The sequence below is a fragment of the Rattus norvegicus genome, chromosome 10, assembly GCF_021556685.1.
Source record: "Rattus norvegicus strain SHRSP/BbbUtx chromosome 10, alternate assembly SHRSP_T2T, whole genome shotgun sequence".
In the NCBI taxonomy this organism is placed as follows: Eukaryota; Metazoa; Chordata; class Mammalia; order Rodentia; family Muridae; genus Rattus; species Rattus norvegicus.
Genome location: NC_141543.1, coordinates 40,327,501 through 40,339,973, shown reverse-complemented (window position 1 = coordinate 40,339,973; position 12,473 = coordinate 40,327,501). Strand labels below are relative to the sequence as shown.

At 42.8% G+C, this 12,473-nt stretch overlaps 1 protein-coding gene across 5 annotated transcripts in view; it reads right to left on the bottom strand.

Annotated features, from left to right (window-relative positions):
* The window catches only part of Rnf130 (ring finger protein 130), a 113,571-nt gene that overhangs the window by 36,027 nt on the left and 65,071 nt on the right, over nucleotides 1-12,473 (bottom strand). For 3 of the 5 annotated variants that reach the window (XM_087574224.1, XM_087574225.1, NM_001037658.2), the window contains 2 exon segments: nucleotides 6,491-6,562; nucleotides 4,811-4,893 (listed from right to left, as the gene is read on the bottom strand). In XM_087574224.1, the coding sequence (XP_087430350.1) occupies nucleotides 4,811-4,893; nucleotides 6,491-6,562 (155 nt within the window). 5 annotated transcript variants of the gene reach the window in all.

Below are 12,473 nucleotides of genomic sequence, written 5' to 3'. Positions count from 1 at the left end.
CCCAGCAAATGGCAAAGAACACTCTTGTAATGAGCCTCAGGCACTAGCACATCCATCACGGTGCCCTCGCACTAGCCAGAGGGTGCACCACAGGGGCCAGAACTTGAAAAGCCACCCTTCCATCACTCTCTTGGAAAAAATGCTTGTAATAAAAATACACACAGCAGCAGAGAGGGGTAAGGAGGTGGACTGAGAAGTGTAGAGAACAGTGCACTGATGTATCAGAGCTCCCACCATGTCCTTTATTTCAGCAAGAAATGCTGTGAGGTACAAAGTGGGAAATGCACAGAATATGGAAGGAACAAAGCTGGCAGCACTGAAATGCAGGGTCTCTTCCCTCCTACTCCCCAGGACCAGAATAGAGAGGTCAAAAAGCAGCAGGGCTAGGGGAGGAGTGTGAGCTGGAGGTGAGCTGTGAAAACAGCTCGGCAGCACCCTGTTAAGGACCTAGCAAACATAAAAGGATCTAGGATTATTAAAGGTCAGAGACAAGAAGTCCCTTCCCAGCCAGGACTGGCTGACACTGTTTAATCTGACCTCCCTCCGTGGTGGGGGTGGCTGCAGCAACTCCCCAGCTAGCAACCAGCCAGCATCCTGTCTGTTTTAGCTCCAGCAGACATCTTCAGCTGCAGCACTCTCCTTCTGGGTATTTTTACCTCCTCAAATCTTGTGGCTAACCTTTAAATAAGGTGACTGTTTTTAGTTTTGAAGCCATAATGGCTAACATCCAAAAGATGATCAACTGTAATCAACTGACACAAGCAGGAGGTCCCCAAAGCAATGCTGACTGCCATCTGTCCACAATGAATTAGTGCAGCAGAGGAGAAAAAAAGAAAAAAAACCACGTGACAAAGCAATTCACAAGAGGTTTGCTATCTATAGAGAAAGGTTTGGTTCAGAATAGGCTTGTTAAAAATGAAGGACAGAAAGGCATCTTGCTGTCTTCCTCCAACTGAGGAGAGACAGTGAACACAGATTCTACCAAAAGCTGGCTGCAGGGCAGTATGGGTAAGGGATGGATTTAAAACAAACTATAGGCTCAAAGGCTTGAATATGACTAAATACCGATAAGCAAAGACAGACAGAACAAAGACAAGGGAACAGTGAGTCAACAGATCAAGGTCCCCTGGGAAGGGAAAGAGCTGGTAGAAAAGACCCAGGCAGGGACAGCAGTACTGGACCAGGACCAGGCAGGGACAGCAGTACTGGACCAGGACTGAGCCGCCTCCTTCATCCTAGGAGGTGCCCAGGGGGCTGGGGGCACTCAGATGCAGACGTGCTGGAGGCCTGGTGATGTAAGTTCAGGAATTCCATCAACTACTCTCTCTACGAAGCTTACTTGGCCAAGAAGGAGAACAATGGGGTTAGGGAGGTGTTTAAGGAGACCCTGCTGTGATAGATAGGGAAGGCCAATCAAGACAGGAGACCGGTGTGGTTAGCACTTGGCATCCAGCCAGGGTGGAACTGTTGCTGTCTGTTCAGTCTGTTCAGTCCAGGTGAAGACAGTGAGGGGCAAGAGCACTCAGCCACAGCGGATGAAGAAACCATGGAAGGCTCACGGTCAAAGACCTTAAAGATAGGAGATGGAGGGTATTCCAAGTGGAAAGACACTGAGCAGGAACACCAGGTGGAATTACCACAGGCACCAGTGTCACTGACTGGAAACAAGAAGCTTGGGGAGGATTTGGGGTAAGACGAACTTCCTGGGTGGACATGTTCTAGGTTAGTGGTTCTCACTGGGAGACATCTGAGTTGTCAAGATGTGTGGTTTTGGGGAGTAGTGTATAGGCTAAGGACACTGCCAAAGTCCTGTGACGTACAGAGCAGCTTCCCCTATCTTCTCCTGCAAATAGAGACTTATCTGATCAGAACGTCTGCAGTGCCAAGGCTGAGAAACCCCAAACAGGTCAAAGGTTGTCCCAAAAGGTTGCTCAATGGGAAGAGTTAATTTTTACTGCACCTGGGGATGTTGTTAGGGTGAGGAGCCAGCATATTCTGACCTGGCAGAACAGTATAATTTAGAGAAAGCTGCAACTTGCTGAGACGTAAGAGAGTAGCTGGCTGCAAAGTAACATGGAGAACAGACACAGGCAGTGGTAGCACATCTAGCATAAAGTAAGGAGAGACAGTGAAGGGGATGGTGCTGCAGCTGGACTGCAAAGAAATTCCCTAAAGTCTGCCAGACTTGTGCTCTTTAAAACAGCTCACAGACACAAAGGCTAAGCAGCTGTGTTGTTTTAGCTTCAGTAGCAGCTAAGGACCCCCAAGACTGCAGACCCCAGTAGGGAGTGTGACCCTGTGATATCAGGGTCACTCAGGGACTTACTAAAATAAAGATGTATGGTGGGGCTCCACTTTGGATCTTTATAAAAATCTCTCATTGATCTGATAGGGAGTCAGGCTGAGAAAACTTGGTTAAACTAGAGATGGGGGAAGGGGAAGGAGGGATGGAGAGAGAGAGAGAGAGAGAGACAGACAGACAGAGAGACAGAGAGAGAGAGACAGAGAGAGACAGACAGAGAGACAGAGAGAGACAGAGACAGAGAGACAGAGACAGAGAGAGAGACAGAGAGGACAGAGAGAGACAGAGAGAAGACAGAGAGAGACAGGCAGAGAGAGAGAGAGAGAGAGAGAGAGAGAGAGAGAGAGAGAGAGACAGACAGACAGACAGACAGACAGAGAGAGACAGAGAGAGGACAGAGACAGAGAGAGCACTCAGAGTCAACCTGGAAAAGCCAAGGCTTCAGGGCTGGCGAGAATGGGAGCAGCAGCCCAGAGTCATGTATCTTAGGAGCAGACTCCCTTGAGGAAGATGCTTTCATTTCAGTGATAACCACAACTCTTTCCCCCCTACTTTAGGTACGAGCTGGGTCCAGGGGTTTCTGGGCAGGGAGAGGAAGACAAGCAGTGTCTTACCTCTCAGCTTCCTGGTCAAAGCAGGCAATTGCTGACTGATTTTTAGTACACTTCACAGACCCTTTTCCTGACTTGCTTCTTGAATGTGTTTTCTTCAGCATTACACACGTAGATTTTAAATAACCGAATGAAGAAAAATGGTCAGTACATAATTTCCACAGGGCTGCTTACATTGAGCTTGCTAAGATCTCCCTTTATATAACCTAGAATTAAAATGCTTACTCCAGAATCTTGGATTTCTATTTTTGTATACAGGATTCTTCTAGAGATCCAGATTTAAAAAAAAAAAAAAAGGTAATCTATTTTGTATGTATTTCCTAAGGCACAAAATGTTACTTTCTGAGTAAGTAAAAGAGGACTGTTAGCTTCATGGAGACACAACTGTCTGCGGATATTTTATCCAGTCCCAAGCTGACAAGGCAGAGCCATGTGTCTATCTTCTCATGAGATAAGAGAGGAAAGTAAGTCTTTGGGTAGGCTTCTTAGGTGACTTGATATTTTACACTCAGAACAGCGCATCCTGGTGTTTCCCATTCCCCAGCTCTGGACAGAACCATGGTAGACATCATCATGCTTATGAGAAAACTTGCATAGCCCAGTCTGATGGTACAGTGTTACCTTAGCTACACGGGAAGCTGAAGCATGAGTTTGGCAAGTTCAAGCAGTCTGGGCTGGAGTGAGTTTGTGGTCAGCCTGGGCAATGTAATGAGAGCCTGTCTTAAAGTAAAAAGAATGCTCAGGATATACCTCAAAAGAGAGGGAGGAAGAGAGAGAAAAGGAGGGAGGGAGAGAAGGAGTGAGCTAGCTAGGCCTTAGCAAGGGAAGAGAGTCCCTTTTACTGGCTTTGCCATATTTGATCTGAAATCTACTGTTGGCTTTACTACTCTTCACTGGACAACTCTGCTACGGTTTGGGTACAGTCTGAGTGTCACTCCCAGAGTCCACTGTGGTGAAACTCTGGTCATTGGATGGTACTTGGTACTTCTGTAGGTTGCAGAACTTCTGGGGTTCTAAGGGCACTCATTGGTAGTGTAGGTATTTCCTATGGACCCTTTTGGTGGTTCTCATGAGGTTGTTACAAAGCAGCATGCATGCTGTCATCCATCATCCTCACCAGAGATAAAATCTCAGGACGTTACACTGAGAACTTCCAAGACTACAAAACAAACCTTTTTTTCAGTAACCATGTCAGATACTTTGCCACAGTATGAAAAACTAGCCAATATAAATAAGAGGAACAGCCACTCTGGATTGTTGTGGGAATCAGAAAAGACAGTAAGTGTGATCCACACAGGGTAGTGAACTGGCTCAGAGTAGTTATAAAGCAAATGGCAGACCTTCCATTCTTCATAACTCAGGCCCCTAGCCTTGTGGAACCCAGAGCAAGTGGTGGAGGACTCATGGAAGGGCTTTGTAATGAACTCTGATTTGAGATGGAAAGAAACAAGAAATGGTTTTTATTTGTTTGCTTTGGGCCTTTTTTTTTTTTTTTTTTTTTTTTTTTTTTTTTTTTTTTTTTTTTTTTGGCTATACTAGGAATTACACCCACAACTGGACCATGCTAGGATCATGCTGTACCACTGAGCTATGGCCTAGTGCAGGAGGATCACTGTGAGATGGTTTGTATATGCTTAGCCCAGGAGGGTTACTTAACACACTCTTAGGTTATGATGTGCCTGGATGTTGACATGTTTTCTTATACAAACAATTCTTTCATATGCAAACAATTGAGAGGGACTCTGGACAGAGTTGACCAAGACCTCCCATTACCAGCATTTAGTCCTTAGCCTGTTAGCCAAGCTATTGGTCAGGAGGTAATTCAGGAGCAAGTAGATACCCACTCTGGAAGGGAGACATTAACACCATTCCTTTCAAACAAAGAAAGCTGACGTACTTGCAGGGGAGAACCCGAACAACATCATTCTGCTTATAGCTCTCTATGCAGACTGCACAGTGATCGAAGTCTGGGTCTGTTTCCTGAAACAAAAGCATAAGAGCTGAGGAGCATGTACACACGAGAGCTGCAGACAACTCAGCTGAGAACACTCCTACCACGAGTGGTTGGCTATAAAGGGAAAGAAACTAAAAATAACAAGTTTTCATTTGCTTAAGTATGTTGACCCAAATTACATATGAGTCAATCATATAATTCATACCAATTCTATTTATGATATGCCTTAGAAAAAGTCAGAGCTCTAATTTTTCCACAGTTCACAATGGATCACCTCGGATTATCATGTGTGTACCCCATTTGCTCTATAACTACCTACTCTCAATAGGTTTCACTATTACAATCTAAAAAAAATGGAGGTCCTCATCAGGATGCTCATGTAGCAGATCAATTCCCGAAGCTGTACAAACAATGTGGAGTGCTGAGGAGACTCCTATGCTACAGTCCTAACTCAGAATCAAGAATTGCGCTCTGGTCACAGACTTGGGGCAGTCAGTAGTTTAACTCAGTAATGGGCATTTATAAAGAATCGGCCAACCAGTTGTTTAGTCATCAGGTTAACTAACGTCCTTCACTCTCTGGCCTGGTCCGAGAAGGGCTCCATGAGACTTGTGTTAAGACAAGTAACCAATAACCCGAGCCATGGCCATACGGTTAGCAGTCAACCTTGGCAGATGTCGGGTACAAAAAGTATACTAGCTTTAATAATCACAGGAAAGATTACTTGGTAGGGAGGGGTAGAGAACGATATGGTAGGCTGTACCAATCCAGGGAATTTCTAATTCATAGTGGCTGGTCAAGCCAAGAAAGCATTTTGACCAGGGACTGGTCTGGGGCTAAATCCAGCTGTCTTGATGCAGCCTGTACTTTCTGCAAGCGCCTTTTCCTTCCCTAATGTGCAGTGACACCCAGTGAGAATGCTTCTCCCCCTGGAGCTGTTTCAAGATGACAGGCTCCAGTATTCAAAGGCATGGGAACAAAAATAGTAAAAGAAAGAATGTGTCAAAACAAAGAAAATAGAGAATCACACAAAACCCTCCTACCAGAGCTCTCTGCTAAAATATTAGCACTGGGTAGAGGATGGCACAGTCTTGTTTTTTCACCTCTAAAGCTTTCTAAAATTTTTAATTCTTGATAAGTTTGAATCCACGGAATGCAGAAACTAACAGTAAGCTGCTATAAGCATTTGAATTCTGACAGGAACGCTGATGAAAGGTTTCCGCTGGTATTTGTCACCATCTCTTTGACTCGGTCCTCTTAGGCTTTAGGTCCAGCACAGGTCAGAGTGTTCTCTAATCCTTGCTAACTGAGACACCCTAGAATGAAGGTCTTAAAGTCTTCACTTAACCAGGAAGAAACAATCCAGAACAGATGCGGCAGTCTTAAGGAATGGAAGAAAATGTACCTCTGCTGGCTATTTTATGTGCAGTCTGTCTCATCGGGGCTCCTGTGCTAGGCTCTAAGGGCAGAAACTACAGAGGAGCAGCCAGAGCAAGAAGTCACTTCTGCTACTAACAGTGAGAGCTCGTGAAGCCCAGGGATGCTGAGAGACTAGCTGAAGGCTCTCCAGACAGGCAAAGCACGAGTGAGATTTCCAAGGGAAAGATAATTTCATTACTGTACCTTATCGCCCTTTTTCACCGTTCTAGTTGTCAATTTACTGATGGCTTTCTTGGCTGCGTCTCCAAGACGACGCTAAGAAAATAAAAAATAAAAAGATTAAATGAAAGATCTCTGAACAATAGCCCTCATTTTCGTATGTGATGCTGAAGTGAGTACAGGATCTCTATTTTAAATAATTAAAGGTATGATGCCTGTCTATTATTCTAGACTACTTCTGCCATATTATGTAAATGGGTTCTGAAAAAGCAATAAAAATTTAGAAAACTGGCAGCTATACCATCAGTTCTTCATCCTAGTTGAATAAAAAGTACATTTGGTGAGACAAATCTGTGTATAGCCACTTGTGCTTCTGTCTACTGTGTGAGGCCATGTTATCAGTGCTGCTGTGTCCTCTAGGGCTCCCATTCCTGCCCAGAGGCTTTCCCAGAGTGCTCTAACAGCGAAAGAAACCTCCAATTCCCCACTGAGTTATCACTACTGCACTGAAAACAGATACAGCATCAAGTCTACTTCTGGCTTAGCTCACAATATACTCTGTGATCTTAGCAAAAGGTGAATGCTTGTCTAGGTTTAACTCAGGTAATTTCTAAAATTGGACTTAACTAACATTGCCAGACACAAACAGCAATGCTGGACATCGACAACCCAAAGAAGCCACCTGTACTTAGGAAATGAGCAAGGAATACACCTCATGTGGTGGTGGGAGATGGGTCAGGAATAGCAAAGAATGCCTGGGACGGCTTTGAGGAAGTGATGCCAGAGCTAAGACTTGGGAAACTTGGCCAGGAGAAGTTAGTAAGGTCTCGGGGACAGGATGGGACTCTAAACAGAAGAATCCGAATGCTTCGGGAGTCACACTGGGATGACAGATGCAAACTGAGACCATCTCAGACAGCCACTCTAAATACAACTATATTTTAAACCGAGTAGAGGCAGATAAAAAAAAAACCTGAAGGAATGGGGAGGGGAAAGAAAACCAAGGCAGACCTCACACTGTTCTGTAAGGACTTAAAAGGAAGACAACTAAACAGAAGAGCATCAGAGGAAAATTCAAAATATATTATACAAAATAATTTAATGAACACCTTCATCTCTATCAGAATGGTTTAACTATCAATATTTTGCTTGTAATTTCATCTAACAATCCCCCGTAACTTAAGAATTTCCAAGTGTATCATATCAGCTCGTCATTCCATTCATCTTCATTTGCTTCTGACAGGGGCTTTTGATGGTTCTGTCCTACTTAATATAATCAACCCTTAATCAACACCGTCTCTTACCGAAACTATGTGCTTCAAATGGCTACGGAATATCTTTTTAAAATGTTTTTAGGGGCTGGGGATTTAGCTCAGTGGTAGAGCGCTTACCTAGGAAGCACAAGGCTCTGGGTTCAGTCCCCAGCTCCGAAAAAAAGAACCAAAAAAAAAATGTTTTTAAGATTTACTTTCATGTTATGTGTGTGTGTGCGCGCGTGTGCGTGCGTGTGTGTGTGTGTGTGTGTGTGTGTCTGTGTCTGTGTGTCCGTGTGAATGTATGCTGGGTGTACATGCTTTCAGAGACCAGAATAGAGTTCAGTAGAGTTGCAGGAGGTTGTGAGCCACCCAATATGGGTGTTCAGAATTAAACTTTGGTCCTCTGGTAGAGCAGTAAGTACTTTTAATTGTCGAACCATCCAGAATGTCTTTTGATAGGTGGCTTGTATAAATTAGGATATAATGTCTAAATAGTTAGTATTTAGCTGTTATGCTTTTCAAGTTTCTTTTGGCCAAGTCTCATTTATCATACTTGAAAAATCAAAGCTGCCCTTTTAAAGATGTAATAGGCTTTCACTGTCCATATAAGGGGTACATGTGATACTTATTTAAAGACACATGGACACCCCATGGTCAGAGCTTAGTCTATTTTCATGTGTTGCTTTAGAGACATCATTCTAATTTTCATAGACTGTTTTCATTTGAGGGTTCCTGAGATTTTCCTGCTATCAATTTATTTAATGTCAAACACATTGTATTTTGTGTAAACTTGACTCTTTTGTCCTGTGGTCTAGAATGTTTATTTTGCTTTTGTTGGATGGAGTTCTCTAAAATGTCAACCAGGCTAAATTCGCTGGCATGTAACTATTTCCTACACTGGCTGCCATTGGCTGTCTGTCCTTCAATCACTGAGAAGGCAGAAGCTTCTGGGGTCCTTCCTCAGTGCAGGTTAGCACGTCTCACCTCCCACTTGTGAAGCTTGGTTACTAAGCATTTAAGATTGTTACATCTTCTTGTTTAAGTGACTGCTCTATTAAGAATAACTGATTTCCAGAGTGATGGTTATTCCTGGTTGTCACCTTGACTGCATCTGGAATGAACTATAATCCAGAAATGGAGGGCACACCTGTGATCCAGATCTTGAGGCTGGAAGACACAGACTTCTGACCTGAATCTTGTCATGGAGATCTTTAGGCATAGTGGCCATGAAAAACTTAGGCCCAGGTAAGGTAGTACATGCCTTTAATCCCAAGAGATGATGGAAGCAAGTAGATCTCTGAGTTCAAAGTCAACCTGGGACAAACCAAGTTCCAGGCAGGCATGGTGCAGGAAGAGCTGAGAGTTCTACATCTTCATCTGAAGGCCTCCAGGAAAAGACTGGCTTCCAGACAGTCAGGACCAGGGTCTTAAAGCTCCTTCCCACAGTGACACACTTCCTCCTCCAACAAGGCCACATCTATTCCAACAAGACTATACCTCCAAATAGTGCCACTCACTAGGCCAAGAATATACAAACCATCGTTCCCAGTGACAGCTCTGCTTTGAAATTTACACTGGCATTAATGCAACCACTTAAGGTTTATTTTAATTTGTGTCCTAAGGGATGGCTCATTCAGGTCTTTTTACATATTTGCATTTTCTCACTCATTTATACAAGCCCTGTTCCTGAAATACCTCCTCAGCCAGGCATTTTATATTTAAATTGGCTTTTGTAGGCAGCACATAGATGGTTCTTGCACTTTTAAAAAGCCCATTTTCTTAATCTCTGCTCTCAACTGACATGTTTACACCAAGTATTTCAGATCCCAGGATTATTGGATCTTTTATCTGTAAATCAATCCACCTGAAACTTGCTTTGTACTCCATATGTCCTTTTCTTCTCCTCTGTGGGCAGGATTATAACATTTACCAGTTTTTACTTTGGTTAATTGTGTGTGTGTGTGTGTGTGTGTGTGTGTGTGTGTGTGTGTGTGTGTGTATGGGACTGAACTCCAGGCATCAGGCTTGCACAGTAAGTGCCTTTAAGCACTGAGCCACCTCCATGACCTCAGTTAAGTAATTCTTTATTCTATTATTTTAATAGCTGCCTTAGAGTTAATGCATATATTTTTAATCAGTTACATCACTGTGCTTTTAAAAGTATATATAGTTCTCTCTCTGGCTCTCCCAAGCACTTTGAGAGTAGGTCTCATTCTATATTCTAGGTTGGCATGAAATTTACAAGTAGTTAGCCTGGCCTTAATTTCATTCAATCATTTTTTAAAAAAAAATTTATTGGATATTTTATTTCTTTATATTTCAAATGTTATCCCCTTTTCCAGTTTCCCCTCCAGAACCCCCTGTCTCATCCCCCCTTCCCTGCTTCTATGAGGGTACTCCCTGACCCACCCACCTACTCCTTCCTGCCTCCCCACTGTAGCATTCCCCTACACTGGGGCATTGAGTCTTCACAGGACCAAGGGCCTCTCCTTCCATTGATGTTTTGCCCTCATTCTCCAGTTGCTAAGATCCTGGGTGTGATCCACCATGCTGTCAGTATCCTGTCATTTCTTCCTCTTGTCTTTTGTGTTATTATCTCCACCCTCTCTGCTTATTCAAATTCTACAAAATCAACAATATACCATAACCTCATCTCATATTTTTAAAAATTAAAAATTGTGATTAACATATATAATGTTAATGTAACATGTATGTAGCACGACTTGACCATCTTAAACATTTGTGGCGCATTATATCTGTGGCTGCATCCACTCTCACTCCTATAGGTCTTGGTAATCACTATTATGATTTTCTGTCTTCTAGGTAGATTGCAGAAGCACCACACAGTGTTTGTAACCAGCACATTTCATTTTGCATAGCATTTCCCAAGGCTCACTGCTGTGGTAGCATGCCTTAGAATATTTCCTTTCTGAAGCTGAATGACGCTCCACTTGTATGTGTATATGCATGTTCTTGACAAAGGCTCTTGCTATGTACCCTATGCTGGTATGTCACATTTGACAATCTCTGCCTAAGCTTTGCAAGTGCTGGCGTTACAGACATGCACTCCTATCACATTTTATTCATCTCTTCATATGCGGATAAACTATGGAGCTGCCTCAACTTTTTGACTGTGAATTATGCTGCTACCAAAAATACATCTGAATTCCTGCTAATGTCTATCTCCGTAGAAATGTCTTACACATTTCCATAGTGCACCCATGACTTATTTATCATTGGCAATGCACCAGCAGCTTCAGTCCTTGTTCCATGACAGTAGTTACTTCCTGTTGTTCCTATCACACACACACACACACACACTCACACTCACACACACACAGAGAGACACATAGACACACACAGACACATACATGCATACACACACACAGACACACACATGCAGACACACACACAGACACACACATGCAGACACACAGACACATACACACAGACACATACTCACAGACACACACTCAGACACACACATGCAGACACACAGACACACACATGCAGACACATACTCACAGACACACACTCAGACACACACACAGACACACATGCATACACACACACAGACACACACATGCAGACACACACACATACATGCATACACACACAGACACACACACACAGACACACACATGCAGACACACACACATACATGCATACACACACAGACACACACACACAGACACACACATGCAGACACACAGACACATACACACAGACACATACTCACAGACACACACTCAGACACACACACACAGACACACACATGCATACACACACAGACACACACATGCAGACACACAGACACAGACACACACATGCAGACACACAGACACATAGACACAGACACATACAGACACAGACACATACTCACACAGACACACACACTCAGACACACACACAGACACACATGCATACACAGACACACACTCAGACACACACATATACTCACACAGACAGACACATACATACATACATACATACATACATACATACATACATACATACATACACACACACACACACACACACATCCTGACAGGTGTGAAGTGACTCTTCAGCATGACTTTTTCATTTGTACTTTCCTAATTAATGATGGCTGAGCATCTTTCATCTGTCAATAGGCCATTTTCATATTCTCTTTGTAGAAGTTTGTATTCATGTCTTTTGCCTTTTTTTAAAATCTTTTTTTTTTTGTTAATGAAATGTAGGAGTTCTTTATAGTGTTTTAATGCTTTATAAAATCTACAAGTGACAATTTCATTACATTTCAAGGATGTCTTTCTAGTTTGTTGGTTGTATCCTTTGTTGTAGAGGAATCTTTGATTTTGATATAATCTAGAATTATCAATTTTACTTTTGATAGCTGTGCTTTTGGTTATATCCAAGAATCAATGTCAAATCAAAAAATCTGCTGTCCTGGTATTAAAGTTTTTATGGATTTAATGTTAAGGCTTGGTTCATTTTAATTTTCACATACAGTTTAAGAATCTAAATCCATGCTTTTATTTGTGGACCTCAGATTTCTCCAGCACCATGACCAAGGATCAAACAATCTCTGTGCTTATGCTGAAAGTCATCTGGCCAAACTTCCACAGGTTCATATATTATATGTGTTACCCTAGTACCACATTAATATACTTTTTACATTTTATACCAGTATCACACTGATTTAGTTCTGCAGTAAGTTTCAAATCACCAAGTTGGAGACCTTCGATCCCTTTTAAAATTATTGTTTCGGA